Source organism: Corythoichthys intestinalis, chromosome 21 (genome assembly GCF_030265065.1).
Source record: "Corythoichthys intestinalis isolate RoL2023-P3 chromosome 21, ASM3026506v1, whole genome shotgun sequence".
Taxonomy (NCBI): Eukaryota; Metazoa; Chordata; class Actinopteri; order Syngnathiformes; family Syngnathidae; genus Corythoichthys; species Corythoichthys intestinalis.
In genome coordinates this window covers 16,212,579-16,240,461 of record NC_080415.1, presented here as the reverse complement: position 1 = coordinate 16,240,461, position 27,883 = coordinate 16,212,579, and the positions used below count along the sequence as shown (strand labels likewise).

The following is a 27,883-nucleotide window of genomic DNA, read 5'->3' as shown; positions in this document are numbered from 1 at the left end:
TTAAAATAAAATGTATAAAATAAAAAATAAAAAAACGAATCTGATTGGACGATTGATTTTGTACCTTGGGTCCCAGACTATTTCTCACAGTGTTTGAAAAATACAGGGAGAAGAGTCTGGCTGTGCCAAGCAATATATTTGCAGCCTATGCAGACATTTTTTTCAGATAGTGATACAATAATCATAGTAGAGGTACAAAGCTTTCATTTTTTTGTTGCGTTAAGCTGTGCTTGGTAACAAAAAGGAGTAGTGTTTCACCTGAAAGGAGTGTCCTTTTTTATATATTTATTTATTATTTTACCCTAGAAGTTTTTTTTTTGTATTTATTGTGTATTTTAATATTATTTATGTTCAAATATTGCGATTTAAATTTGCTGACAACATCCAGACATTTATTCTGGAAGTTTTCAAAATCTTTCTTTAGTAGGTTTGAATCGAACGGTGTACCACCTGAACCAATGCACATGAAAGTTAGTCAATCCAGATTTATTTTGCATTGATTATTTAGCCTATTGAATTAATTAGGTTGATATTCATGAAAATGTTGAGACCAAATTTAAGCCCTTGTATAAAAGTGATGTACTGTACAGTACAGTAGAGTTCAGTACTGTACTTCTCAAATGAGGCACGAATCAGAGCGTAGTTAACACAGAATTACGATAGATGGCAGCAGATTTCAGGATGCACGTCAGACAACCGGGGCAAATAAGTAGAAGAAGATGGTTGACGGAACTTGTCTTTTGACCCTTTGCTAACCAGCCGGACTTATTTTGATGGAGCACGCAGTCAACCAGCCATGTCCTCCAATAATGTTTCTAAATTATTATCCCTTGACTGAACACAGCTAAGTAAGATTTTTAAATATAATGTATTCATTAGATAGGATTATTATGTATATTTTTAAATAGGTGCACGCGGGTGTTAAGTTTAAGCAAAGCCACGCATTGTAAGAGAAAATGGTGTACTATTATGGTAGGCTACATAATGTTTGTTTTTAGAATACTGTGGTCGAACACTGCACTGTTTAATGTAGTTTGACCATATTTTGATTTCCAAAAAAAGCGCAAGATACTTACATTTTACTCGAAGTTCACTCAAAGATGCCTTACCACTTAAAGATATTTAATGTGTGCCTCCTCCGTCTGGATAGAAAATTCAGCTTATCAACAAAAAAATAGCTATATAACTTAAGACACCAATTCAAATTCACAGAGGGGACTCAACAGGTTTTATTTATTCCTAAAATAATAGAACAATAATAACGTAAAAATAGAAAAATTAAACTCAAATGAAGCAATGACATAAAAATGCCTCTTCTGTATTAGTGAATCACCCTTGAACCAAAAATAGTTGACTTTTCAATTCTTACTATACAAATAACTAATCTGAAATGATACCTCTTCTGTAGAAAATCCAGCTTTGACAAAAAGCCATTTTCTTTTTCCAGAGAAATAATGCAAATCAAGGCAAGGCAAATTTATTTGAATCGCACAATTCAACACAAGGCAATTCAAAAGTGCTTTAAATCACATGAAGATCATAAAAATCACTATAAATCAAAAAGTTAAAACAAAATCGAAACGGAATAAAATTATACATAAAAATCACATTAAAAACGGATAGAATTGGAAAAAAAAAAACTAAACTAAAAACAATAATAATTGAAATCGGAAATGGAAATAAAGCAGAAAATGAATAAAAAGCCAATAGCTTGAAATTTGAAATATACAAACAGTTACTGTGATAAACATATGCTGTGATAAAAGCGTTTTTAGCCCTACTTTAAAGGAGCTAACAGTTTTAGCACACTTCAGACTTTCAGGTAATTTGTTCCAGGGGTGATGAGCAAAATAACTAAATGCTGCCTTGGCACTTGGTTCTTCTTCTTCTTGGAACATACAGGAGACCTGTTCCAGACGACCTTAGTGGTCTAGATGTTTCATAGGGATCCAACAAATCAAGCAAGTATTTTTGTCCAAGGTCATTAAGTGTTTTGTAGACGAGCAATAGTATTTTATAGTCCATCCTTTGACTTACTGGAAGCCAGTGTAACGATTTGAAAACCCGTGTGATGTGGTCCAGTTTCCTTGTATTTGTAAGGACTCTGGCAGCAGCATTCTGTACTAGCTGCAGCTTCCTGACTGATTTTTTATCAAGACCTGTAAGCATACCGTTGCAATAGTCCGATGTACTGAAAACGAATGCATGGATAAGTTTTTCCATGTCTTGTTGAGTCAGAACACCCTTAATTCTGGCTATATTTTTTAGGTGGGAATAAGCACATTTCGTGATGGACTTTAGCTGGCTATCAAATTTTAGGTCTGAATCAATAATTACGCCAAGATTTCTGACTTGATTTGTAGCTGTAACTGACATTGTGCTAAGGTGCGTGCTTGTCTTTGACCTTTCCTATTTTGGCCCAAAAATGATCACTTCTGTCTTCCCGACATTTAGCGGGAGAAAATTCGAGCACATCCGTTCATTGATTTGATGAATGCATATGCAATCAAACCATAGCCTTACAACAAACCTAATTTAACAACAACAAAAAACATCACTTTAGTCTAGTTTTTTTTTTTATTTGTTTTTGTTTTGTTTTCGCACTTTGGGGTACGATGGAACACTGCTCCGATGTCTGTTTTTTCTGTTACTAAGCACATCAGAACCAACCACTGGCCAGGCTCTTTGGGAACATGACACAGACAGCACACTACCATAGTATTCTGTGCAAAGTGTCAGTCAATTTCAACGCATGCTAATTGGTCCTGTGAAAAATAATGAAAACTAGATATTTTTATGAATTTATAAAACCCCGTCAGACGCCCCAGACAGGATGTAAAAAGTGGAAACGTCCGGGCAAAAGTGGACGTTTGGTCACCCTAGTTTAGTGTAATTCCTAGCAGCTACTCTGCAATCTTATAGAAGATGATTTTTTAGAAACCATATTAATTCAAGATTTATTTCGAAATACATTTTATCCCCAGAGGGTGTTTGTCTACCAAGATGGAGTCTTCTACCCGGATTACTGAAGTTCGTCTAGAAGTGTCTCACTGTTTCCAGAGTTTGACTTCATCAGCGCATAAGCAAGATGCCATCCTTGCTCTTCAAACCCTCCGCTCTTACTTGGACGAAACCCCTGAAAATGCCAGCGTTTCAGGTCAGAGGACAGAGTTCCTAAAATCTCACTTCACTCGCACCCTTCAGTTCCTTGTGAGGAACATTGGAGCCGACTGGCTACACGGCTTGACCGTGGCACAACGCTCGGAATTATGGGATGGTCTTTTCTTGCATGGACCTCCGGAACAGACTCTCCTAGTGCTGATGGAGGCAATCGGAGAGCTAAAGTATGTGTCAAATTAATCTAACATCTGTGCACGCATGAATAAAGTTGGATTTTTACCTTACTCTCCAGGCCAAGTTCAAATCTGGACCACTTGGTCAGCATCACTGAAAGGTTCATCAAGAGCGGTCGCCTGGCTGAAATGCTGTGGTCCTACTGTTTAGCCACGGGGCCCGCTGATTCCCCCCAGATCCGAGAGACCCTCTTAGCACGTATCGTGGCACTGCCTGACCTCGCTGCTAATAAACTTCAACACAACAACAACCCCACCTTCCTTCCACAGCATTACTATCCTCTGCTGGCTAAAGAGATGCTCACTGCCTTGGAGCGAACGTGCATGGCACTCAAAGGTAAAACATGGTCATGAAACTATCCTAGGTACTATTTAATTCTTTAGCTGCCATTAACAGAGAAAGACGTCCAATGCATTCTGATCATTTTTCATTCTTTCTTGTCATGTATTTTACAGATGGCACAAATTGTTCCTTGGTTTTTGTTGCTCAAGTGTTTGGAAAACTCTGTGCCCAAGGACATAGTGGTAAATTTAAATAAAGTACATGTTATGAAGCTTTAGGATTTCATTTTCAAGACTAAAACCCACTGCATGTATCTAAAATGCACTCACAGCAAGTACCAAAAAGTTGATACTAGGTATGTGCCGGTTACCGGTTTCAAGGTTTACCGTGGTATGAAAACGTCAAAACCACTAAAATTTTCCGTAATACGGTAGTACGGTATTAGCTATTTTTTATGTCCCAAAAATGCAGCGAAACTCCCCCTCCCCCTCCAGTTATGGTCTTTCGTGAAACTACACCTGAGCCCCCCCCCAAAAAAAGACAAAGTCACTAGTATGGGAGTACTTCGGCTACGAAAAAGAAACAGAGGGCCACGGCTTAGAGGACCTCCAATATGATTACATGACCATCATTTGTCACTTTACACAAAATATAAGGTAAGTAAACAATGTCATGAATGTTTCCCACCAGCTACGAGAGTTCACTCCAGCGTGTTTAGTGTGTCTAGCGAAGGTAAAACAAATACGATAACGTGAGTGGGTTAACGTGGCTAGTTATCATGATTAAACCGTTAACTAGTTTCCTCTCTACCATTAGCTTACCGTTGTAAAGTCTTCCGCCATTGTAAACTGTTCAAAACAACATTTTCATAGTACAGCCTGTTGTATTTTTTCTCTCTGGCGACTTTCCGTGTTGAGAGAGGGTGTGTGTTTGTGTGTATATAATGTGTAAATAATGATACGTGTCATACACACACGTTCTTGCTCTCTATTAATATTCAACTATTTAGTATTAATAGTAGTAGTGTTATGTGTTTTACATAAAAGCAATTCGATCATATATGGTTTAAGTCCAGTTCTATATTACTAAGGGTTCTTGTTGAGAAACTTGAGCTGTGGCTGTGGGTTTATAAGTTCTATTTATTTCAATTTTATTTAAAATATTTAAGTTATTTATTTGTTGTTATTTTATTTATTTATTTTAACAACATTTTCATGTTGATGTTCCAAATTGCAAATGTATGAAATTTTTTAAAAATCCTATTCAATGGAAAAAAGTTTTAAGTTTTAAAAAGTTTCATACATCTCAAAATAACACATTTTGGAGCTATAATTGCTATACAATGATACCGTGAAACTGCAGTATTTTTACTTAGGGTTATCATACCGTCAAAATCTCATACCTGCACATGCCTAGTTGATACATGAGGATTTTCAGGAAAAAGTTTCGCCTTGTACAGTATTTATCATTGATATCTATCATTTGTCACTTTTTTAACCCTTCCCGCAGCTTCGTTGATGGCAGTGATGATTCCCAAAATGTCCAGCTCCACTCGCACTGACATGGTGTGGCAGAGGGTTTGCCAGAAGCTGCTGGAAAATGTTCCACAGCGCTGGATGGAGAGCGTGCTCACTGGTCTGGTGCAGGCTGTTCATGGGTAAGACCATTTGGATTGCTGCGTCAGTTCTCAGAATATACACAAGCATTTATTCCAAACAATAAACAAGATAACAGAAAATAAAACTACAAAGACGACAATTAATATGTGGGAATTAAGTTAGCAGTTTATTTAATTCCATGTTTCTATAATCCAATGGATGTTCCTGGCGAGGTCAGGTTGGGCGGTCACCCGGGACGGCTCGGGCCTCATGCATGCAAGCTGTATCCGAGTGATCGTCTACTATTATAATTGCCGCACCAAGCGGTGCAGTAATGCCCCCTGCAGACCGCATGTTACTGTCTGCATGCAACCCCAAAAGTAGAAGGAAGTGGGAGAAGGATTGGATCAGTTAACAGCAGCCACGTTTACATGCTGACTTTTATTCATACCGATTCAAATCATTCCGAATGGAAATTTCACATCAGCTGTTTGCATGTCACTTCATCTATTCCGATCCAGCGTTTACATGTGACTGCCTTTATTCCGAAAGGACGTTTGACAACTGCCGTCTGACATGCGCAGATTAATCAAAACAAAGCGTCACGTTGCAAAACATGGAGATCGATCGTCAGATCAGTTGCTGTTTCAACTTTTCGAGTGGAAACAAAACTTCAGAATGATACGCCGTTCATTTAAAAAGTTGTGTGGGTGCGCTGTGCGTGTGCTTGGAAGCCATGTTGCAAGTGACGTTACTTACGTCACCAAGTGACGTCACCACGTCAGTACGGAGCATGCGCAGAAAGAACGCAACCAGACACCATTCCGCTTCCCTGTTTACATGATATAATTTTACTTCTAATCGGTTTGGGAAAAGGAATATTCCACCCCTGTGAATCGGAATGAAATTCCATTCGGTTTGGGCCTGTTCATTCCGAATGAGGTGTTTATATGGAACACATTTATTCGGTTTGAACAAATATTCCGATTGTAATTGGAATATTTGGCTCCATGTAAACGTGGCAAGTGTCACTCACCTAGGGTTGACTTTGATTCTTAATGTGCAAAGAATCTTTTTTTTTTTTTTTTTTTTAATAGAATATTTGACTTAGTTGTATAATGCATATGAATTCTTCCTGTTAAAAATTCTTCAAGACGTTTAATAGTTTAGCCATTTAATTAATTTATTTTCTATTTATAGCGGTACTTTTACTTTAGAAACTGCTCGTGCTTTTATTTCCAGTTCTGTGTTTTCCGGTTCATGTGTCTGCGCCTTTAATGAGGATGTCAGTATGCCTTGTAAAGTGAATTAAAAGCGCTGCGAATAGGTAGTGAACATTCCTCACAATGCCAGTTAGAGGAATAGTTGTGTGGAATGTGATTTTGTGTCCGTTTTTTTTTTTTTTTTTTTTTTAATTGGTTCACACTTGTAATTTCGTGGTCATTAGCATGTTTATTACCGGCTGCAACTCTTAGGATCATATCAAAATAGTTAACGTTAGCGGTGAATGTAATGGTTTGAAGGGAGGTGGCGTGCAAATGTTCACTATAGTGGGTTTATAGTTAAAATGATGTGGTTTAATGTTCAATAAGCTAAACACTGTGACTGTATGTCTGTATGTTATTCACCATATACTAATTATGTGTACATGTATGCACACCTGCACATGAGCCACAAAAAGTATTTGATTTCATCTCCTGTGCTCTCTAACCGGAGCATCTGTAGTGGTCCTTACGTCTGAGAAAACTAGTCACAAGTAGAATCTTCCACATATTATTACCGTATTGGCCCGAATATAAGATGGCCCTGATTATAAGATGACCCTCTTTTTCAAGACTCAAGTTTGAAAAAAGACTTTTTGAACACCAAATTATTTTTTTATACAGAAAATAATTACAGAACATCCTAAACAAATGATACAACAACATATTTGAGAGAAAAAGCATGTTATTTTGCCTCATTCAAATCTTCATATCTGAACATTTAAATATGTAAACTAAAGTGTAATCACATTCGTAAATAAATGGCTTCTGGTTTTTGAAATGTAAATAAACCAATCTATTGTGATAAAACAACAAAATTGCAATAACTGCATTAACCATCAAAGTGAAGTCTAACTGTAACTGTAGTCTTGAAACAAATCTGAATAAGCATAAAAATAAATATAAAAACATTGCAATGAAATAATGCAACTGGTTAAACTTCAGAGTAGCTGAGATCTGTCATGACAGAACATCGCGTCAATGATATCTGGCGCCACCTAGCGTCGTGAATGGGTATAATGTCTAGACCGCCAATATAAGACGACAACCTCTTTTTCAAACTTATTTCAATGCAAAAAACACTGTCTTTTATTCGGGCCAATACGGTATTTCTACAATATTTTAACAAAGTTTGTGATGTTAATTTAATATTCTCTTGCACATATTTATTATTGTGCACTTTCGACTGGTTTGATAGCGTTAATAAATATACAGTAACCTTCTTTGCAAATACTGTCATTTGTTTGTTTTGTTGTCCTAAGTATACTTTAGGCGCTGTATTTTGTGGGTCAACCGTTGTTGAAGGCTGGGAACGCCACTGCTATACTGTAATCTCATACATAAATACACGATAACAAAAATTTCAGTTATGTTATATTTCACGAGTAAATGTCATGGATCCTTTATTTTTTAGGCCTGATGCTCTGGGTAGAATCATGGGGAATCTTGTGGTAACAAACAAGACAGCCCAGTTCGTCATAACACATAAACTGCTGTTACTCCAACACAAATATGAGGTATGTTATTACTTACTTGCTTATTTCAGGCACAATTTGTAAAACAAAGGTAAGCGTGCTTTTCTTTTTTCCCCACTTAGACTCGCACATTGAGAGTCATTCTGGGCTATCTAGCTGCAGAGAAGGATAGAAGACCGCTGCTTATACAGGTAAGTGAAATTGAATTTTTTCTAATACTGTGTATTAAGACAAGGAATTCTGTGATTGCGGTTGTGTGTGTTTTTTGTGCGTGTTTTAAGGTATTACGGTCCGTGTCCCAAGCGTGGGCCAACCCAAGCGCGGTAAAACACACTCCCCTGGAGCAGCAAATGTACGTCAGCAAGGCATTGCTGCTGTGCGTCTGTCTGCTGGAGGACGCCGAGTTGCAGGAATTGCGTTCAGGTGCCTCTTTTTTCATTCAGATACGCCACATTTAGTAAGGCGAATAAGATGAACAACATCAAGGTTTTTCTTTGAATCGCATTCACTGAAAAGAGGTCATTCTATATTTTGTTCACAGAGCTGCTGCAGTGCATGCTGGGAGGCATGCAAAGCCACTTGGACAGCAACGTCGTACGCATCAGGCATATGGGTATGGTTGTGGGGGAGGGTCTGAGCTCCCGCATGAATATCAACGGGACCAAGCTCAAATTTGAGGTTTGTTATTACGGTAATTCATAGATGTGCAAAAAAATCATTAACTCCTTGCCTGCCAATGACGGTGATAGACATCCCATGTAGGGCTGCAGCTATCGAATATATTAGTAATCGAGTATTCGACTGAAAATTCTATCGATTAATTGAGTAATCGGACAAAACATATTTTTTTAGGTGAAAGGCAATTACAAGTATACATGACAAAAAAAAAATCAATTAAAATTTTGAACCATTTTGAGTCAGTTGTCTTAATTTTCGATGTACTTTGTTGAAAACATCCGACAATTTCATCTCAGATGTGACTAGGAAAAATTCACTGCTTCCACTCAAAAAAACGTCTAGATCTTATTTTTAAAAAATCTTATTTCTTCCCTAAAAATTTCATTATACTTGATAACACACATCTCTTAAAATTTAGTTGTTTTCCCCAAATTTTTCAATTGATTTTCCATTTGTGTCAAGCTATTTTTAAGTTTTAGTTAAGTTTTAATTTAGTCTAAACTGTAAGTCCTGATAGGATTTTGAGTTTTTGCAGTGTTCAACGTAAATGTATAATACTTGCTGTATTGGAGCAAATTGGGGACCAGTGCTAGTTGGTGTTTTATCCAGCAATGACGACTGAGCTAAAATTGACAGTTAGCTTTATTATGTTTTTATTTTACACCCTTATCACTCTACAGCGCTATGTTTTTACAGATTAAAGAAAGCCTGTATTTAAGACATGTTAGGAACGCATTGACAATAGTCGTAATTAATACAAAACCTAGCCCTCCACAGGGCTAACGTTACGTGAGCAAGTAACGTTAATCTTTATTAGCGCTGAGAAGTCATCTGCTTTAAGATGGCGGCTGTTACTAACGCCGCCGAATCTGTCATTTCGCATCTAGTTCGATATACATGTGATATCTTTGACACGCATCAGATGCTACCTGCTACCACTGTAGCACCATGCGGCCATAGTTTTTAGCAACGCTGGTATAGTTGGTAGCGGCTGTCGGCTGCTTCTTCTACCCTCTACGCACGTGACGTCAGCGCGTTGTCTCGCATTAAAGTTCGGACAAAACGTGATGCATAGAGCTGGCAAAATTAAACGATTCCTCGAGTTGAATAAAATCACTCGGATCAGTTTTTAAACTCGAGTTGCTCGAGTATTCGTTTCAGCTCTAATCCCATCCATTTGAAAAGGGTTCAGATAGATGGGATGTCTTTCACTGCTAATACCGTATTTTTCTGACTATAAGTCGCAGTTTTTTTTTTCATAGTTTGGCTTGGGGCGCGACTTATACTCTGAAGCGACTTATGTGTGAAATTATTAGCATATAATTATATCATTTCACATGTTATTTTGGTGTTTTGGAGTGACACTGATGGTTTGGTAAACCTGTTAGCATGTTCTTTATGCTATAGTTATCTGACTAACTCTTAATAGCTATGTTACATTAACATACCGGCCATGTTCGCATTTCGTTGTTCATGCATCATGTAACATTATCATACTGAACACTTATTCAGCATGTTGTTCTCTATTGTATTTTTATTTTAAATTGCCTTTAAAGATGACATATCTGGTCTATGTGTTGGATTTTATCAAGTAAATTTCCCCAAAAAATGCGACTTATACTCCAGTGCGACTTATATGTTTTTTTCGTCTTCGTTGGGGATTTTATGGCTGGTGCGACTTATGCTCAGGTGCGACTTATAGTCCGAAAAATACGGTATGTCTTGATATCATAAAATTTAGAAAACATTCGTCCATACAGTAAAATAGATTTCAGCATTGCTGTTCATTAAGCATGACACATTAAAAGATAATTATTGTACAAGTCATCACTTATTCATCATATGTTATAGTACGAAGAAGATGAGGAAACTCGAGAGCTGGTTTCTCTTTTGATTCCCCTTAACATGGACGAATCAGAACCTGAATCGGAAGAAGGGTAAATAGCAAGAATTGTAAAATTTTAACCTTGAATGATTCTATTTTAACTAGTTTTATTCAATAATCTATGCAGCGTCAGCCTTCAAGAAATCAAAGAAAATCAACCAGATTGTAATCATACATTAGCAAATGAAGAACAAGAGAAAACATCCACAAAAAAAGAGCTAGACTCTGACCTGGATAGGTAAGTATTAACTGTGCAAAAAAAAAACACTGAATGGTGAATTTCAATGTTTGGAGAAGTTTAATTCAGATAAAGTCTTCAGGTCGTCGTGTGAAGCGTGTCTTTTAATATTGCAGTGATGACGAGTTCACGCCGTACGACATGTCCGGAGATAAGGAACTAAATAAATCATCACCACCACGCTACCTACGAGACTGTCTAGAAAGTATGTTATACACTTGATTTTTTCACCTTTTTTTTTTAGGTCCTAGTATCATTTCATCATTTCCTCACACTTCTTATGAATTTAGATTTAATTTCCTCTGAGGAACCAGAGCGTGTGGAGCTCAGCTTGATGGTTGCAGAGAGTCTAGTGAGAAAGAACGCATTTGCAACCAAAGAGGTACAGTGGCTACACACCGATTAATCTGGCAAAGTGTATCAACCTTTACATCACACATACACTGCTGGCCAAAAGTATTGGCACACAGGGGTGCCAATACTTATGGTATGCTAATGATTGAATATATATTGTCATTATTACTAAACTGAAATTTGATTTCGGTGGAATTCTTTTGAAAATGTGTATTTATTGTGTAATTTTCCCCTTTCAGTAACACCATGTTACAGAAAGAAATGTTCCTGGCTTGTAATCACTGTATGTGTTGCCTATATCGGGGGGGTCAAAACTGAAATAGTCACTGATGCGGCCATCTCAGAGTGCAAGCTGACAACCTATGAAATATTAATATTTGACCCCTCGGGATGTAATCTAGACTAGTTGTCAGCTTGGAAATTTTGATTTTGTCCGTCTTATAACTATATTTTTAAAAGTGGCCAAATCGGAATTTATCCATCAGTATTTCCTTATTCGAATTAACCCCTACTGTACTCTTGGACACACTTCCAATATAATCAATCTTATGTGCAAATATAACCTTTAATAAAATGAATAATAAGCGTAGCAAAAGAGTATTTCACCACAGGGGTACTGTTTTGTTACCACAACTGTGTTGAGGCCTGAAGAAAGAGGTTCAGTGGAGATCACAGAAGGTGTTTTCATAGGAATTCATTGATTAAATTCACTAATTTCTAATTGTCTACAACAAAAACATCTCTCTCATTTCTAACTGTCTACATCAACAAACCAGATCTCACCACAAAGTGGCAGAAAAGGTAGGAAAACCTATTTCCCAACTAGCTGAACGTCATAGCTAGATATTTAAGCTAACGTGCCTTGGTAATAACTACATGTTGATGTGCACTGGGAATATTTATTTCTGCACAATACCAAGTTCTACATTCTGCTAGATAAGCGTTGACCACCTTTTTAACTAGCATAGCAAATTACTCAGCTCAAATGATCCATATTTTCTGTCCCCTAAAGAGATACAAGCAGGCTAAAAAAAGGCTAATGATTCCCTTGCTTTTCAGATAGGACATGGAGACAGAGGGGGCAGAAAGCTTAGTGTCCAGGACATGATGTTATTGGAGGAATAGATCTGCGTTATGCTGAAGAAGTTGTGCCTGAAAGTCTATACATGTTGTTACGACTTCTTTGTATTGGTGATGCTGACCTACAAAATGATAGTGAAGAAACCGTTAACACAAAACTACTAGTGCTCAAGACATTGTTTTCCTAGCTTCTGGTGGACGGAAACCAACACCAAAAAAAGGAAGGACTGCATGGAACCTGTGCCAGCAGTATCTTCATCTTCTTCAAATCTTTGATGATGAAGAAATGCCAAGTCCAGACACTCTACGCTTGGCAGAACAATTTGTATGCAAATTATACGACCCAAAATCAAGCAGCGAATCAATCCATGAGGTTCAATGTGCTCTGTTTTGGAAGGTGAAAGCCAATGAGGATGCGTTACCTCCAACAAGGGATGCATTGTATCTGCACTTCATGAGGACACATTATCAAACAAAGATTTCGAAACAGTCACTAGTGTCTCATCCACCGCTACCTTCACCAACTAGCTGTGGTTGGCATATGAAGGATGGTGTGCTGGTACCCAAGGTTTTAACCAAAGAACCATTACAGGCAAGATCTTTGGCGCTTACGACCTGTGGATGCAAGGAGAGTGGAACTCAGTGCAGCATGAGGCATTGTTGATGTTGAAGAGGTGGGATATTTTGCTGTGGGGCATGTGGTTGTGCTTGTGCAGCTTGGTGCAAGCACACTCAGTAGTAACCACATCACATTATCATATGTTAACCATATTATGTTCAAAACAATAATTTTCCTGTTCATGTGATGCATTTCTTACCAAAATAAAACCACAAACTCTTCTGTTAAATCCCTGTTCAGGATTCTGACTGAAAATGTGGACATGGCTCGTAGATGTCTTTTTGCAACATACATTTTCCAATGTCTTCTGTCTTCTACTGTGTTTATTTTTATTAAACAATCTTCTTGGCAAAAACATAAATAAGTTGACCTGATGTTTTTTATTCCACACTCATACATGCATACATACATATGTATCTACACTGCTAGCTCCCCTGCAATTCTGTCAGATAATGCTCAATTTCTCCCAGGAAATGATTGCAATTACAAATGCTTAGGTAGTAATATCTTCATTTATTTTGCTTAAAATGAAAAAACACTAGAGAGAATGAAAAAATATATATATATTTTATACAAAACTCCAAAAATGGGCCGTACAAAAGTATTGGCACCCTCAGCCTAATACTTGGTAGCACAACCTTTAGACAAAATAATTGCGAACAACCGCTTCCGGTATAAATCAATGAGTTTCTTACAATGCTCTGCTGGAATTTTAGACCATTATTCTTTGGCCAACTGCTCCAGGTCTAAGATTTGAAGGGTGCCTTCTCCAAACTGCCATTTTCAGATCTCTCCACAGGTGTTCTATGGGATTCAGGTCCTGACTCATTGCTGGCCACTCTACAAGTTCCAGTGCTTTATCTCAAACCACTTTCTAGTGCGTTTTGGAGTGTGTTTTGGGTTATTGTCCTGCTGGAAGACCCATGACCCCTGAGGGAGACTGAGCTTTCTCACACTGGGCCCTCCATTATGCTGCAAAATTTGTTGGTAGTCTTCAGACTTCATAATACCATGCACACGGTCGAGCAGTCCAGTGCCAGAGGAAGCAAAGCAACCCCAAAACATCAGGGAACCTCCGCAATGTTTGACTTTGGGGACCGTGTTCTTTTCTTTGAAGGCCTTTTTATCCCCCCTGTAAACTCTATATTGATGCCTTTTCCCAAAAAGATGTACTTTTGTCTCATCTGACCAGGGAATATTCTTCCAAAACGTTTTTGGCTTTCTCAAGTAAGTTTTGACATCCTCCAGTCTGGCTTTTTTATGTCTCTGGGTCAGAAGTGGGGTCTTCCTGGGTATCGTACCATAGAGTCCTTTTTCTTTCAGACGCCGATGGATAGTACAGGTTGACACTGTTGTACCCTCGGACTGTAGGACACCTTGAACTTGTTTGGATGTTAGTCGAGGTCCTTTATCCACCATCCGCACAATCTTTTGTTGAAATCTCTCGTTAGTTTTTCTTTTCCGTCCACATCTAGGGAGTTTAGCCACAGTGCCATGGGCTTTACACTTATTGATGATACTGCACACAGTAGACACAGGAACATTCAGGTCTTTGGCGATGGACTTGTAGCTTTGACATTGCCCATGCTTCCTCACAATTTTGCTTCTCAAGTCCTCAGACAGTTCTTTGGTCTTCTTTCTTTTCTCCATGCTCAATGTGCTACACACAAGGACACAGGACAGAGGTTGAATCAACTTTAATCCATTTTAACTGGCTGCAAGTGTGATTTACTGATTGCCACCACCTGTTATGTGCCACAGGTAAGTAACAGGTTGTGGTACACAAAATAGAGAAGCATCACATGATTTTTCAAAGGGTGCCAATGCTTTTGTGCGGCACATTTTTGGAGTTTTGTGTAAAATGATAATGATTTTTTTTTTTTTCCTGACAAAATCTGACAGAATTGCAAGGGTGCCAATACTTTTGGCCAGCAGTGCATATGAAATGATATAAGTGTCCAGTTTATTGGGACACCTTGTAGTGACGTCGTAATTAATGATCTTGACCTTTTGTTTTTCCAGATCAGCGTCCAGCTAAGCAAAGTTCTCCTTCACATGGAGGATAAATACAACATAAATGGCTTCCTGGCTCTCAGGCAGGCTACTATGGTGGCGCTTGTGGTCACAGACTGCATCCCGGTACTTTCCGCTGCTTCTTCCATAAATGATTATCGCACGCTACTACTCATTTAAAGTTTTATACTAGCTCACGTGTTGTCTGATGATTGATTTCAGGTGACTCAGTACCTGACTACAGAGTTCTACTCCTTAAACTACAGTCTTCGACAGCGCCTAGATATCTTAGAGGTCTTAAAAAATAAAAGTTTGGGATTTAGAACTGGTCTGAAAAATCAGTTCAAAATAAGAATGCTGTGTTATATTTCAGGTGCTTGCTGTGGCAGCTCAAGAACTCTCCAAGCCAGCATTAGAAAACACAGATCCAAGTGTTGCCATGGATTTAACACCCTATTCAGCTAATAACACTGCACACTGGCAGCAGGTCGTTGAGAAGCGCATTCAGAGTAAGACCAGACGCATCAGTAAGGTATTTAAAACATAAATAATACTACTACTGCCAATTTGAACATTTCCATAAAACGACAACTTTGTATACAGGGTGGTACGAAAGCTCCAGCAAAGGCTGCAGCCAACCGTTACGCACCATTTGCTGGATATTTCTTCTTTCCTCTACTTAGGAATTATGACAAGTAAGTTGGATGTTTTTCACCATAGAAATGCAAGGTTGTTTTGAAGTTAAAGTATTTTCAGATCAGTGGCGGTTCTAGGATTTTTCTGAAACGGGGCAAAGAAGGGGCCACATGTAACCCACAGGGGCAAAGTGTCGCTGACATCTTTGTTTAGTGGTGGTTTTGGTCAACAAGGCAATACGCAGATTATCCTGCATGTGGCGGTAAAAACATCTTTGCTCGACACTGTCAAGCGAACCAGTGTAGTTTACTGCCGTGAAGTTGGCCCTCCATCAGATGCAAATTTATGTTAAAAAAATTATATTAATCGTTCATGCTTGTTTGTGCGGTAAAAAGTTTTCTAAAAAGTTTCATTTGTGCTGCTTTCGTTTCATAGATATTGAGATTGACATCATTTTTATATAAATTTGCATCCAATGGGGGGCCAACTTCACGGAAGTGTAAAGTTTGTAATAATTTGTGTTTAATCATGCTGTGTGCAAGTAAGAATACAATACATGCAACAATAACTTTAATCACTTCTTGAAAAGCCATTTTAAACACAAAAAGCAACATTAATATTTGACATTATTTCATTCTCCCTCACTTCAGAAAAGAAGGATTTGCCAATAGCGTACCGCACGTAACACGTCACCTTTGCTCATTAATATTCATGACGTTAGCAACTGTTGCTAGGGGGGGTCAAACATGCGTTTACCCCTCATGCTAGATGCATGTAATTAGTGTACGAACGAGATGTTAACTGAGCTAAACCTACCAATTCTGTCCGAAAATGAGGTCCTTGGTGCCAAATTCACTGGTAAAGTTGTGGAAGAACAAAGAAATGTTCAGTTAAAGAGATAGCTTGAATGTCAAGGGCTGAAAAAGACGCAAAAAAGAGCCGACCTGATCCAGAGGTAGCTTTTTTATTGACACCTTTTTCTTGTGTGCATTGCCGTACGCCACTTACAATGACATTCTCCAGTTTCAACAATCTGTCCTTTACCACCATATGCCCTGTCCTTCTTATATATTATATCCTCTGGTTGTCTTACGTCCCTGACCGTTCTTGGGGGTAATTTATATTGCTATTTTTGTATAGCGATCGCAAATGCTACTCAATGACAGGCAACGAACACTTTTAATCTTTTCATTAATAACAAATCTTAATTTCATTAATTTATTTACACTTCCCCCTCACTAAAGTTGCTTCTTTACAACAGAAAAGGTACCAACAGTGGCAGTCAGATACCATTTTATTTTTTTCAGGTAATTAATTGTCAGACAGAAGCAGCACGGCAAAACGCAAGGCTAAAAAATAAGTAAAAATATCAAAATGGCTTACCTCTTCAGGGAAGACTGTGGTAGGCAGTGGATCAGCATTTTAATCAGTAGGACTATGGCCCACAACAAGATGTTTACTGCATATGAAGGTGAATGGCTTCACCTTGCTGGCATTAAACTGGTCTTTTGGACGTCCGCACAAGTTGATCCATTGTTCACATTTTTTCCTCTGAGTTTTTGGCTTCGGGAAACGCGTGAAGAAAACCTCCTTCGTAATGTCTAGAGTCGTTTCTACAAGTTCCATAGCAGCAGAGTTTACTCGGCATGTTCTTTTTTGAAAGCTTACCGGCAGAAAACAAGCAGGACTAGCATGGGTTGTATGCGAGCGCGCTTCTATGTTGACCCCATTCCAGTTTATGATGGTGACCTCACGCAGCCTTGCGGTATAAAAATAGCATTCGTGTGGTACGCTATTGCCATGCCTTGTGCTAAAATGGGTACAGGGGCACTTCAGGGGCCATTCAAATTAGAGGTGGGGCCAGTGCTCCTTTGGCCCCACCCCTAAAACCGCTGCTGTTTCAGATGTTCACTCACTCCACTTTACTAGGCCTCAGGTTACCTTTGACTTGTTGGGTGGTGACCACCTGGTGTTGGGAAGGTTGATCCACACTCTAGGAGTCCTCATGCATCTGGCAGTGAATGCACCGGTACCGTACTTGAATTATTACAACAAACCACTTGTCCCCTTAAATCACTTAATTGAGGGTATTGATGAGGGGTTAATGTTTTTCCATTTTTGTCCCGCAGGTAGCTGCACAAATGGGTCGTGCTCTGCTTGACTTTGTATGGGCAGTGCATTACCATACTGACCAGTAAGTTAGCTTGGAAAATGTGATTTCATGATCCAATTGTTATTACAACTAAAAATAAATTGTGAGCTCTACAGAAAACGCACAGTTTGTGGTATGTGTATTAAAAGCAATGTTGTTTTCCTTTAAGGATGGTAAGACGAAGCGTCCTCTTTGCCGTCTGTTCCGTGTTCATGAGCATGCCAAGTCAAAATCTCCTGGTGGACCTTGCAGACCAGCTTTTTGAAACCAGATCTTGGCTAGCAGGTAAAAAAAATACAGAACGCACACACAGCTGCACTGATTTTTTTTCTTTAAATGTACCAGGATTCAAAATGTCCAGCAAATGCATACATTGTCCATGACGTGATTGGTTTAGTTAATGATTTCATTCATTCTGGAAATCCATTCTGGAAGTCCATTTATAAATTAACCAGGAGCCAAATCACCACTCCCTGTTATGTCATTAAACGTTTTTATTGTTTTTTTTTGCTGCGCAATGTGTTATGCTCCCAAGATGTGGCTGAAGGTGACCTGGATGCAGATTGCAGGAATTTGGCCATGCAGAGTCTGGTGCTGCTGGATAAGAGCCTGAAGAAACAGCTCCAAAATCCACAAGCCTTGAGTATTGAATCATGAGCAACAACAACAAAATAACTGCACCAGGTCAGAGTGAACTCAATGTCCTCTCAAGGACTGCAGGTGTTTATTGATGATCAAGGAAGCAGATGGCACCAGTGTCCCCAAGAGTGGGCTTACTTTTGTTTTCCCTTCCTGGAAGGTGAAAACAGTTTCCCTTTTGTTGCTTTCTCTCTTTCCTGTAAAAGCAGATCTCACTATCGGGGTTTATTCAAGTAGGAAAGTCTTTGAATATTTACAGTTTGTACAGTGCATAATCGTTTAATCAGATATTTTTTGTTTTTTTAAATAAATACCCATCCTGCTAGGACATGTAACCTGAATGCCTTAAAGTGATGGAACTGTGTTAATATGCAACAGGGGAGTTGCGAATACTCCCTTTGTGCTTATTGTGTTATTTGTAAAAAAAAAAATATATATATATATATATATTAAAGATACACGATAATATCGGCTACCAATAATTATCGGCCGATAATGGCAATTATGACGTCACACAGATAATACAGATAATTAAAAAATCAACCGATAATGCAATCCGATAATTATATACTTGATTTAGCCTCCAAATGTGCGCAGCCAAGCAGTTTTCTCCACTTCTTCACTGCCGCCTGCTCAACCCCTCTCCCCTCTCTGAAACCCCTGTGGGAGGAGGGGTTTAGGAGTACGGCGTCATAGAGGAGGCGGTGTTACACATCAGTGTTGACACTGTTGAGGCGCTCTCACTAGCGTGCTTTGCTTTTCCCGTGTGTGAAATGAAATAAACGATGCTCTCGCCATCTACAAAACAGTTCCTCAAGGCCTAAAGAAAGCGTCCTCATTGAACACCACTAGCACTAACCCAGCAGCCATTTAAAACTGCATCACAATGATTTTTGGAACGAATATGAGGCTGCTGCTAGCACGAATGCTAAAGCTATTGTTAACAAATAAACTATAAAGGAAGCTACGGGGCTTGTGACGATACAGAGACGCTGCGGTCCTCCCGGAGTCGGGGTGTTTGGGAATGCAGCCCAAAGCGAGTGGTAAACTCCCATCTATGGCTAAACACCTCACGAGATCGATAGTTGACAAGTAGCTGTCTTCCGACGGAGCCCGCCGGTCCGGCAGGCCGCCGCCGCCGCCTCGCCCTAGGCGGGTAGAGGATGAGATCAGAGCCATGCACCGAATGCGCTGCAGCGAGCCGGCCGGGGCGGGTGGATATCCGGTACGAACTTAGCTGCCGCCGCCACTCCGGTTCAAGACAGAGGCCTGGCGCGGGTGCTAATTTGGCAGCCGGGCGGACTGAAGGGCACAGGCGGGAGGAAATTCCCGAAATGACCCGATAGCCAAATCCCTGGATGAAAAAATAATGCAGTTTATACGACCACGATTCTTCGTGAAAGACATGCCGATTACATCAGTTTTACCACGGACATTTACACAGCTGATGTCAACAAACCATGTTTATCAGGACGGCACAGTGGTTAGTTGATAATTGTAACATGCACCAAACGACACAAAGAAGTCATCCAGTCAGTAATGCATTCAGCACGCTTTAAATTTATGACGTCTTAATCAGATCATTCTTCATTCATCTTAAATCTAGTCAAATAATTTTCCCCATCTTGTTTGAGTGTTGAAGACTAGTTGAATGCGCCAGATTATTCCACTTACTTGAACTAAATATTGCAATTTGTTCTTATTAAGCCCAAACATCTAAAAAAATAAGGTCATTTTCACCTAAATCAAGAAAAAATTGCTTTCAAATAATGTTTTGAACCATACATATTCTTGAATAAAGAACATTTCAGTTTTTTTTTTTTTTTTTTTTTAGGATTATGTATAATAATTTATTGCTTAAAATAAGGCTGTTAATCTTATTTTCAGCTGGCCATTTTTCTTCAAGAAATCTGAGTGAAATACACTTGAAGTGCTGGCAGTTAATTTAACTTATTTCCAATAGATTTACACTGAAAACAAGGGACTTTAACTAGTCTTAAAGAGCATACGACACGAGAAAAAAAGTCTTAAATGGCATTATTATGTGAATTAGAATCATATTTGGAGACGATTCGACTATATACAACAATTTAGCAAAGCACAGATGACGAGAAATTAGCCTTTTAATCTGCCAGTTAGCCACGCCTACCATTATAGGGCTTTAGCGTCCCCAACAGGTGGATGACATCAGCGATAGACTGGGCTCATCGATTTTACTATTCAGCCCATTGAGGGGGAATTATTCAGAACGAGGAAAACGCGATGAAGAAAGCCGCCAAATGTCATTGTTTCAGTCTCTGTACTCCAATATTTTTACAGGATATTCTTTTTATCCAAGTATTTTTCCCCAATAGGCTTGAGAAGGACCAGTCAGGCCGTCGAGGGAGAACTATTCACAACGAGGAAAACGCGACGAAGAGAGCAGCAAAATGTCATTGTTTCTGTCTCTTTACTTCAATATTTTTACAGGATATTCTTTTTATCCAAGTATTTTCCCCAATTGCTAAATAAATGGCATGGTCATGACAAATAACAGTCTTGTGCTGAATGGAATATGAAATAATAAAAATGCATTTATTCAGGACGACATGGCAAAATTACTCCATAATGGTCAAAACTGTCGACTTCACCTTTACTGTCGCACCTCCCGAACTATATTTTATGACACCTAAATCGGACATATGTCATTTCCCTTCCCCGGCTTTGGAGAATGTAAACAAACCAGAAGGCGTGACAGCTAGCCGACATGCTAACCCGAACCGAGTGATGTTTCAAAGTCTTCAAAGCGGAAAATCACACATAACTATCCTGGATTATTTGACATGACGACCCGTCGCGGATCGGCAAACCGCCCGGCGGAGAGCAATTTACAGTTCGTTCCCCGGAGGAGGGTGGCTGGAGTTGTTGTGCAGCTAACGGGCTGCTGCTAATGACCATTAGGACAGCTTTTTACATGCCCATCAATGATCAAACGTAAGTAGTCCTTCATTTAAAGGAAGTTTGTAGTGTTTACTTTGTAATCGCTGTATTCGTATTTGACAAAATACAAAACAAGATGTTTACTCACTTCCTCGTAAGTCCAATGGTCCCACAGTAAATATCCACGGTGAATGGGAACCTTTTGAAACTCCAAAAAGGCGCATACGCCTCTCCCTCATACAGAATGATTTTTCTGCAGCCGTTTGGCTGGCGTGATGCGAAAAATAAACGTATTAATCCGCAAAATCAGCTGAATCATTCGTCCCCATACACAACAGTACGCTGTATAGTGAAGAGGACGTCTTCTACCGTACACGTCACAGTGCCCTCCTCCTCAATGCAAGACCGAAGCCGGAAGTCACTCATTTTCCTGGCGCGGGATTCAAAAAACTAAATAAATATAGCGATCGCTTCCACACACATCCAAGCGGTCCATATCATTCAGGAGCATAAAATACCGCGTGTATTATGAAATAAACATGCTTTTTCGTGTCACAGGCACTTTAAGGAGCTGTGTTTTTGCTGTGTAGTAATGTTATACTTTAGGAATGGCATACTTTTAAAGCCATTTTTGTGCAACTTATGTATTTACTCTGTAAGTAATTGTTGCCAAAAGTTTACCATTACACAATGTCAGACAATCTGTCTTTATTTAGATGTTGGAATTTACTACTACTACTACTTGTTCACATTTGATGTTGAAAAAAAAAGAGCAATATTATTTTTGCACAGCAATATTTTCTCTTGTGTATACTTTAAAATTTTACATAAATCTTTAATAAAATTATCGGCTTGACATTATCGGTTATCGGTTGGAACGAGGAGGAAATTATCGGTTATCGGTATCGGCTGAAAAATGCATTATCGTGCATCACTAATATATATATATATATATAAAACTGGACAGAAGAGGGCTTAGTAGACAGAAAGAAACGACAGGGGGAATTGTTATACAGAAAAACATTGATTGGATAGATCGTAATTTTCAGGCTACAAGCTGCTACATTTTTCCTACAATTTGAACCCTGCAGCTTAGGTTTAGTCCAGTTGGGCTTATTTGTGTATTTTTACAGGTTAAAGAGCTGCACGTCTTTTTTGTGTACATATCCCACAAGCAGTATATCCTGCCGTTGCTCAGATTTGTATAACATGAAAGCACTATATCCTAATGGCAGATAAACATATTTTCATTATAGATACAGCTCTAATGTAATAATAGTAAAAGAACACCATTTAAAGGGTTAATGTTCAATCGCTTTCCCATCACTTACAGTATCGTGGCGAGCGACGTGGAGAAGAATGAGAGAGGTTTTGTGTTTCACACTTACTGCTTGACCCCAAAAGACAGTCCCTTAACTGAAAAAAAAAAACACAAGAACATAACAAAAGCAACCACCCCTCTCAGTCATGGTTTGCACTATTACCCGCAAACTATTGCGGGCATAACACATATAAATAACAGTCGCTACAGTATGAATATCCAGCAGAAATGAATCCCTTAGTAATATTACGAAAAATTGTACTTTTTTTTTTTTTTTAAATCAAGCGTCTTGTGGAGTACTCAAAGCCGCAATGTATTATCACAGCACATTTTAATTTGAGCTAAGCCAACTGCGACATTGCAATCGCAAGAGACGCATCTTTTGCCCAAAAGACTGTCGCCTCCACAATCAGGGATTTTCCGTGTTTTTTTTTTTTTCCCGAATTAATTTCCCACACTAAATCGAGGCCTACAGAGATCAAACCCGCCTAAGAACACTCCCAGAAACATAAAGTACAACTGTGTTAAATTTTGTCGAAATCCACCCAGCCGTTTCAATGTCCATTGAGAGCAAACACACGCACACAGACACACACACACAAAGTTCTATCTATGTAAACACCTGCGGCAAAATAGTCCAGAGACGTTCGTATATGAACAATTATATAGCACAACCCTCCCCCCTCAAATGGATTGGTTGTCTCCAGGCGTGAATGGCAGCCAGAGTTAAATGTGGAATAAATTTTAATGAATTTATCACATGTCGACATCCATCCATTGGCAGTGACCCCCCCACTTCAAATGGATTGGACGTCTTTCACCTTCAGTGGTAGCCAATGAAGGATAAACACCAAATAGCCACTTGTAAATGCTATAACAGGGTTTCTACAGGTATCAGCAAATCTCATTTAATGCTTTATAATGCCACTTTTAATGTCACTTTAAACTAATTTAATGCCCATGCCCGTCTGCAGATAGTTTCACACACACAAATTGTAAGTAGAGTTGTCTGATAATTATTTTTCAACAGATAGCCGATATCCCGATATTGTCCAACTCCAAAAATCTGATACTGATATCAAACCGATACTGATATATGCGGTTGTGGACTTAACATATTATGGCTAATTGTATTGTGATGCCCCACTGGATACTTTAATAAGGATCAATGTAACAACTTCAAGGTTTTCCAATAAATATTCTGTGGAAAAATAGGAGAACAACCTCAACTGAAGTTTTGGAAAAAGTGCCGATATTGCACCTCTATATTTAGTGTTCAAGTCAAAATAATGCAAACATTAGTTTTTTGGATCAAGTGCAAAGCGCAAATAAGGCCCTACTCTCTCATTGCTCACATATGGCTCACACAGTGCTTCTTGCGTAAAATAACAACAAAGGCACACAGTGCAGTGAATAAGGTATATAATTAGTTCATCATTTTTCAATCATTTAATGTTCATTTAATTTTTGCATCATAAATGCAAATGTTCTGCCCACATAACAAATCCCAAGCATCTTAGTTTGGAGACATCTAATGTTCAATAAGCATAACTGCTGTGCTAAGCTGTGACCTGCCCTTGTTCAAAGGCAGAAGGCTTCTACATTCACTTTGAAAGCAACATGCATATTGGCCGAAAATCTATGTCGATATTATCCGATATCATTTTAAAATGCTTTCATCGGCCAATATTGTCGGCTGACAGCTCTAATAAATTATGTTGAAAGGGTGTTTTTAATAGTTTTGCACCGATACCATTTTTTGGGCCCCGATACCGATTGCTGGCTGTGCAGTATGTGTGTATATATATATACACACACATATACCCACACACACAAAGTGAACCCAGTAGAACTTTTTATTGCATACCTGGTATGGGTGACAATAGTTAAATAAAACTTTGGCTCTCAAAGAGCAAAGTAGTGGCAAATTTGTGAAATTAAAACATGTATAATACTAGCCCAACAGTAAGAAAGTAAAAACACAATGAATGAATAATTAATAAACTTTTTTAAACCCTGAGTCTTGGCTCTCAATGGCCAAACGCTGCAACTTTCATGAAATTATAAGTAATAATAATTGACCACAGCATCTGTCTCGCTATTAGCCTCCATCTCTGTGCACCAGCAGCAACACACACTTAGCCACTGAACTTGGCTTACTTTGCTTACTTCTATAGCACTTTTGTTTTGAAACAGGTCTCAAATTACTGCGGCATTTCTTTCAGTAAAAGACAATAAAAGCAAAGAGGACGAACTGAGCTGACCAGAGACTGTTATATCGCAGTCCTGCTGTTGCAGCCTCAAACTCTTTGTGTTCGTTCACATGTTTCGTCTTCAAATGTTTTATCAGGTTCGAGCAGGGGTCGCGTTAACCGAATATTTTCCGTCGTTGACCGATTTTTTAAAACGGTGACGGAAAAAACTGAAGTCCATCCGTCATTTTGACAGGTTGCAATTCACACCCCAGACCACAGGGTGGCGAGTGAGCTTATTAATTAGCTATTGTCTCTCTTGATGCATGACGTCGTTGGCCTTACTCTGAAAAATGTCAAGGCAACTGAGTGTCCGAAGTTCCTTCAAAAAGCCCCAAAACGACGATGGTGTTGATAAAAGAGGTGAAAAAACAGGGACTGCACAAGCGGGCACGCAATTCAAGTCCATGCGCGCCAGGAGGAAGGTGTGAAAACTACTTTCAGGCCACAGCCGGTGAACTGTTAATTTCATTGTTCCATATGCTACATATGGTAGGCTACCTACCTACTGGGGCCACAGTCAGCTGTTTTTGTCACTGCGGAGAAAAAGTTACATATTCATCTGCTTGATGTGTGATGGCACGGTGTGGATTCTCTGTTAAGCTTGTTCGGACAGAATATTAATTTAAAATGAATGAAAACTGTCACGTGACTGTGTCGTAGCCGCTAACGCGCTCGGCCAAATGGACACACAAGTACGGAAGTTGAATTATGCCAAACAAAGGGTCACCACAATGTCATTATCATCATTTAAAAAATTTAAGTGACGGGTAAAAATAGATTATGACCGGATTTTTATGACCCTGTCAGTCAAAATGACAGACAATGAAAAAGTCTAGCGCAACCTCTGGGTTCGAGGTATTGAAACTGGCCGATTTAACACCACCTCTCCAAACTTTCAGGCCGCAAATTTTGAATGGAGCCATTGTATGAGACAGAGATTATAAGCTAAAATATTTCCAGGCCGCCGACATTTTCCTCTCATACTTTGTTTTTACGACATATGAAAAAGCTGCCTCGGCATTGGTTAAGAGAGGCTATTGGACCGCTCTCATTGATCTGGAGCTGGCCAATAGCGATAGCTGCTTGGCATGCAAATTGGTCATGTGTAATCACACAACAGGGAGTGTAGTGAGCGTCAAGAGAAAAAAAAGGTTGCGGTCAAGTGTTGTAATGCTGGACTGGTAAATGGTATCGGCGCCCTCTTTGTTGGTACTCGCCGATACCACTGTTTCGGGCTGGATCAGCCCACCTGCCAATACTGGTATCGGTGCGTCGTTAGTTTTAAGCCATCAAGTTTACATAATTTTTAATGCCTCGGAAATTTAATTTAATGGTTTTTAAGACCTGAATTTTGACAAAAAACATTTAAGGACTTTTAAAGTGATCCTCTAACTTAAATACATGTAGGCTCTAATAAACCACAATTGTTCTCTTGTACTAAAATATGTTGTTAGAAACACATAAAATGTTAAATCAATGGCAATATTTTACAATATTTAGTCCATATTTTGACCGTTAGTTGGCGCCATGGTTTGCGGGCTCGCAGTGATGACGTAATTGTTATCTTTCCAAATGTGTAGCGTGTTAAACAATTGCTTATTGCTGCCTAAACTCGTGAAGTAAAATGCCACGATGTGCTGCTTTTGGATGCAATTTCCAGTCAAATGGAAACAAGGGGAGTGAAGTGAGTGGTCAAGGTGGAATTATTATTTTTAGTGAATAAATGTGTATAAGTGGAAGCTTCTCCCCCTTTTTGGTCCCTGTATGCACGTACCCTACCCATCACGCGTTACAACTGGCGCCCGAACATTTTTCCTGGATCCTCAGTCAAGTAAGGGATCCGTCTATTTTCTGGATCCGACGCTCCCACCGCGTCTGCAATATTGGTTTCGGATCTATCCATTTTTTTGATTCGTCGGTCCCACAGCGGCTTTTTGGATCATTCTATTTTGTGGAATCGACGGCTGCGACATTGCCATGGGATCGGTCTAATTCCTGGATCTTCGAGTGAGTAAAAAAACGCGGATTTGGATTACTATTGCTATCTTTTATGTTGACTATTCTTCGTGGGAGTTTTCCCCAAATCATACTAAATAATTAACGCACTACGGCACGCTTCAGTGACGACAGTGACTCTGACGTGGACCTCACAACAATGTTGGAGTTCGTCAGGGAAACGCGTATTTGCTTACTGCTGAGCTCCCGAGTGAAGAGTGGTCAAGGTGGAAATATTATTTTTTGTGAATAAATGTGCATAGTGGAAGCTTCTCCCCTTTTTGGTACTTTTATACACGTATCCTAGCTACCACGCGTTACAATGTACAAGACATGGATTACACAAGGTGTGCTCTTTGGCCTGTACTGTATGTGAAGCACACGACAGCTCTGGATGCTAACTATCTACATAATTATATTGGGATAAGTTTGAAAACGCAATATGCTTACCTTGAATATCTGCTAATAAGACCGGAGTTCCAAACAGCATACATACACTCTCGCTCCCAACCGGAGTTCCAAACAGCATACACTCTCGCATCACCAGTTTTGCACAACTTTTGTCTTATCAGGTATTTGCTGCACGCATTTTTCCCTGAAGCTCGTCTTGTGAACGACCGACAGTGCTGCCCTGCTCTTCACTTTTCAGATCTGGTTCAAATAGGAAGGGTAGAACTGACAACATGTTGGGAAAGCTAACGAGTGACACGCTGGAATTTGGGCAACGGGACCAGTGACGTCACGCACTGCGACGTAACAAGAATGGCGACCTATCACTTAAAATAATTTTACAAACTTTATTAAGACAAAAACATTAAGAGGGGTTTTAATATCAAATTATTATAACTCATACTAACATTTATCTTTTAAGAATTACTTGTCTTAAAAATAGAGGATCCCTTTAATGCTTTTTAATGACCTGCAAAAACCCTGTGTGAAACAAATATGAAACTTAAATTGCTTTTGCTTTGTGGGTTAATTGTTAGAACAAATTTAAATATCTTTATGGCTATCTTCCATTTATTGTGTTTTCAATTTCATATGTCTACTAACGGACAGAGAAAAAAAGAATGCGATTTGAAGCTTCTTGGACCGTCCCGCATGCCTTAGCAATATGGGGGCGTGACC

The 27,883-nt window shown here is 39.1% G+C and overlaps 1 protein-coding gene across 2 annotated transcripts; it reads left to right on the top strand.

Moving 5' to 3' along the window:
- Positions 1–727: 727 nt before the first annotated feature.
- Positions 728–21,149, top strand: telo2 (TEL2, telomere maintenance 2, homolog (S. cerevisiae)). Of its 2 annotated transcripts, XM_057826970.1 has the most exons (22): positions 728–848; positions 2,985–3,344; positions 3,413–3,690; positions 3,810–3,878; positions 5,146–5,293; positions 7,911–8,013; positions 8,094–8,162; positions 8,253–8,394; positions 8,513–8,649; positions 10,501–10,586; positions 10,662–10,772; positions 10,889–10,977; positions 11,063–11,154; positions 14,848–14,964; positions 15,061–15,132; positions 15,212–15,370; positions 15,442–15,533; positions 17,404–17,503; positions 17,604–17,668; positions 17,796–17,911; positions 18,162–18,310; positions 20,620–21,138. In XM_057826970.1, exons 2-21 carry the CDS (start codon positions 3,004–3,006, stop codon positions 18,281–18,283), a joined length of 2,508 nt encoding a protein of 835 aa, XP_057682953.1. In that variant the 5' UTR covers positions 728–848; positions 2,985–3,003; the 3' UTR covers positions 18,284–18,310; positions 20,620–21,138. The 2 variants fall into 2 exon arrangements, with proteins under 2 accessions (XP_057682953.1, XP_057682952.1); XM_057826969.1 differs by having other exon boundaries at positions 18,162–21,149.
- The last annotated feature ends 6,734 nt before the right edge of the window (positions 21,150–27,883 follow it).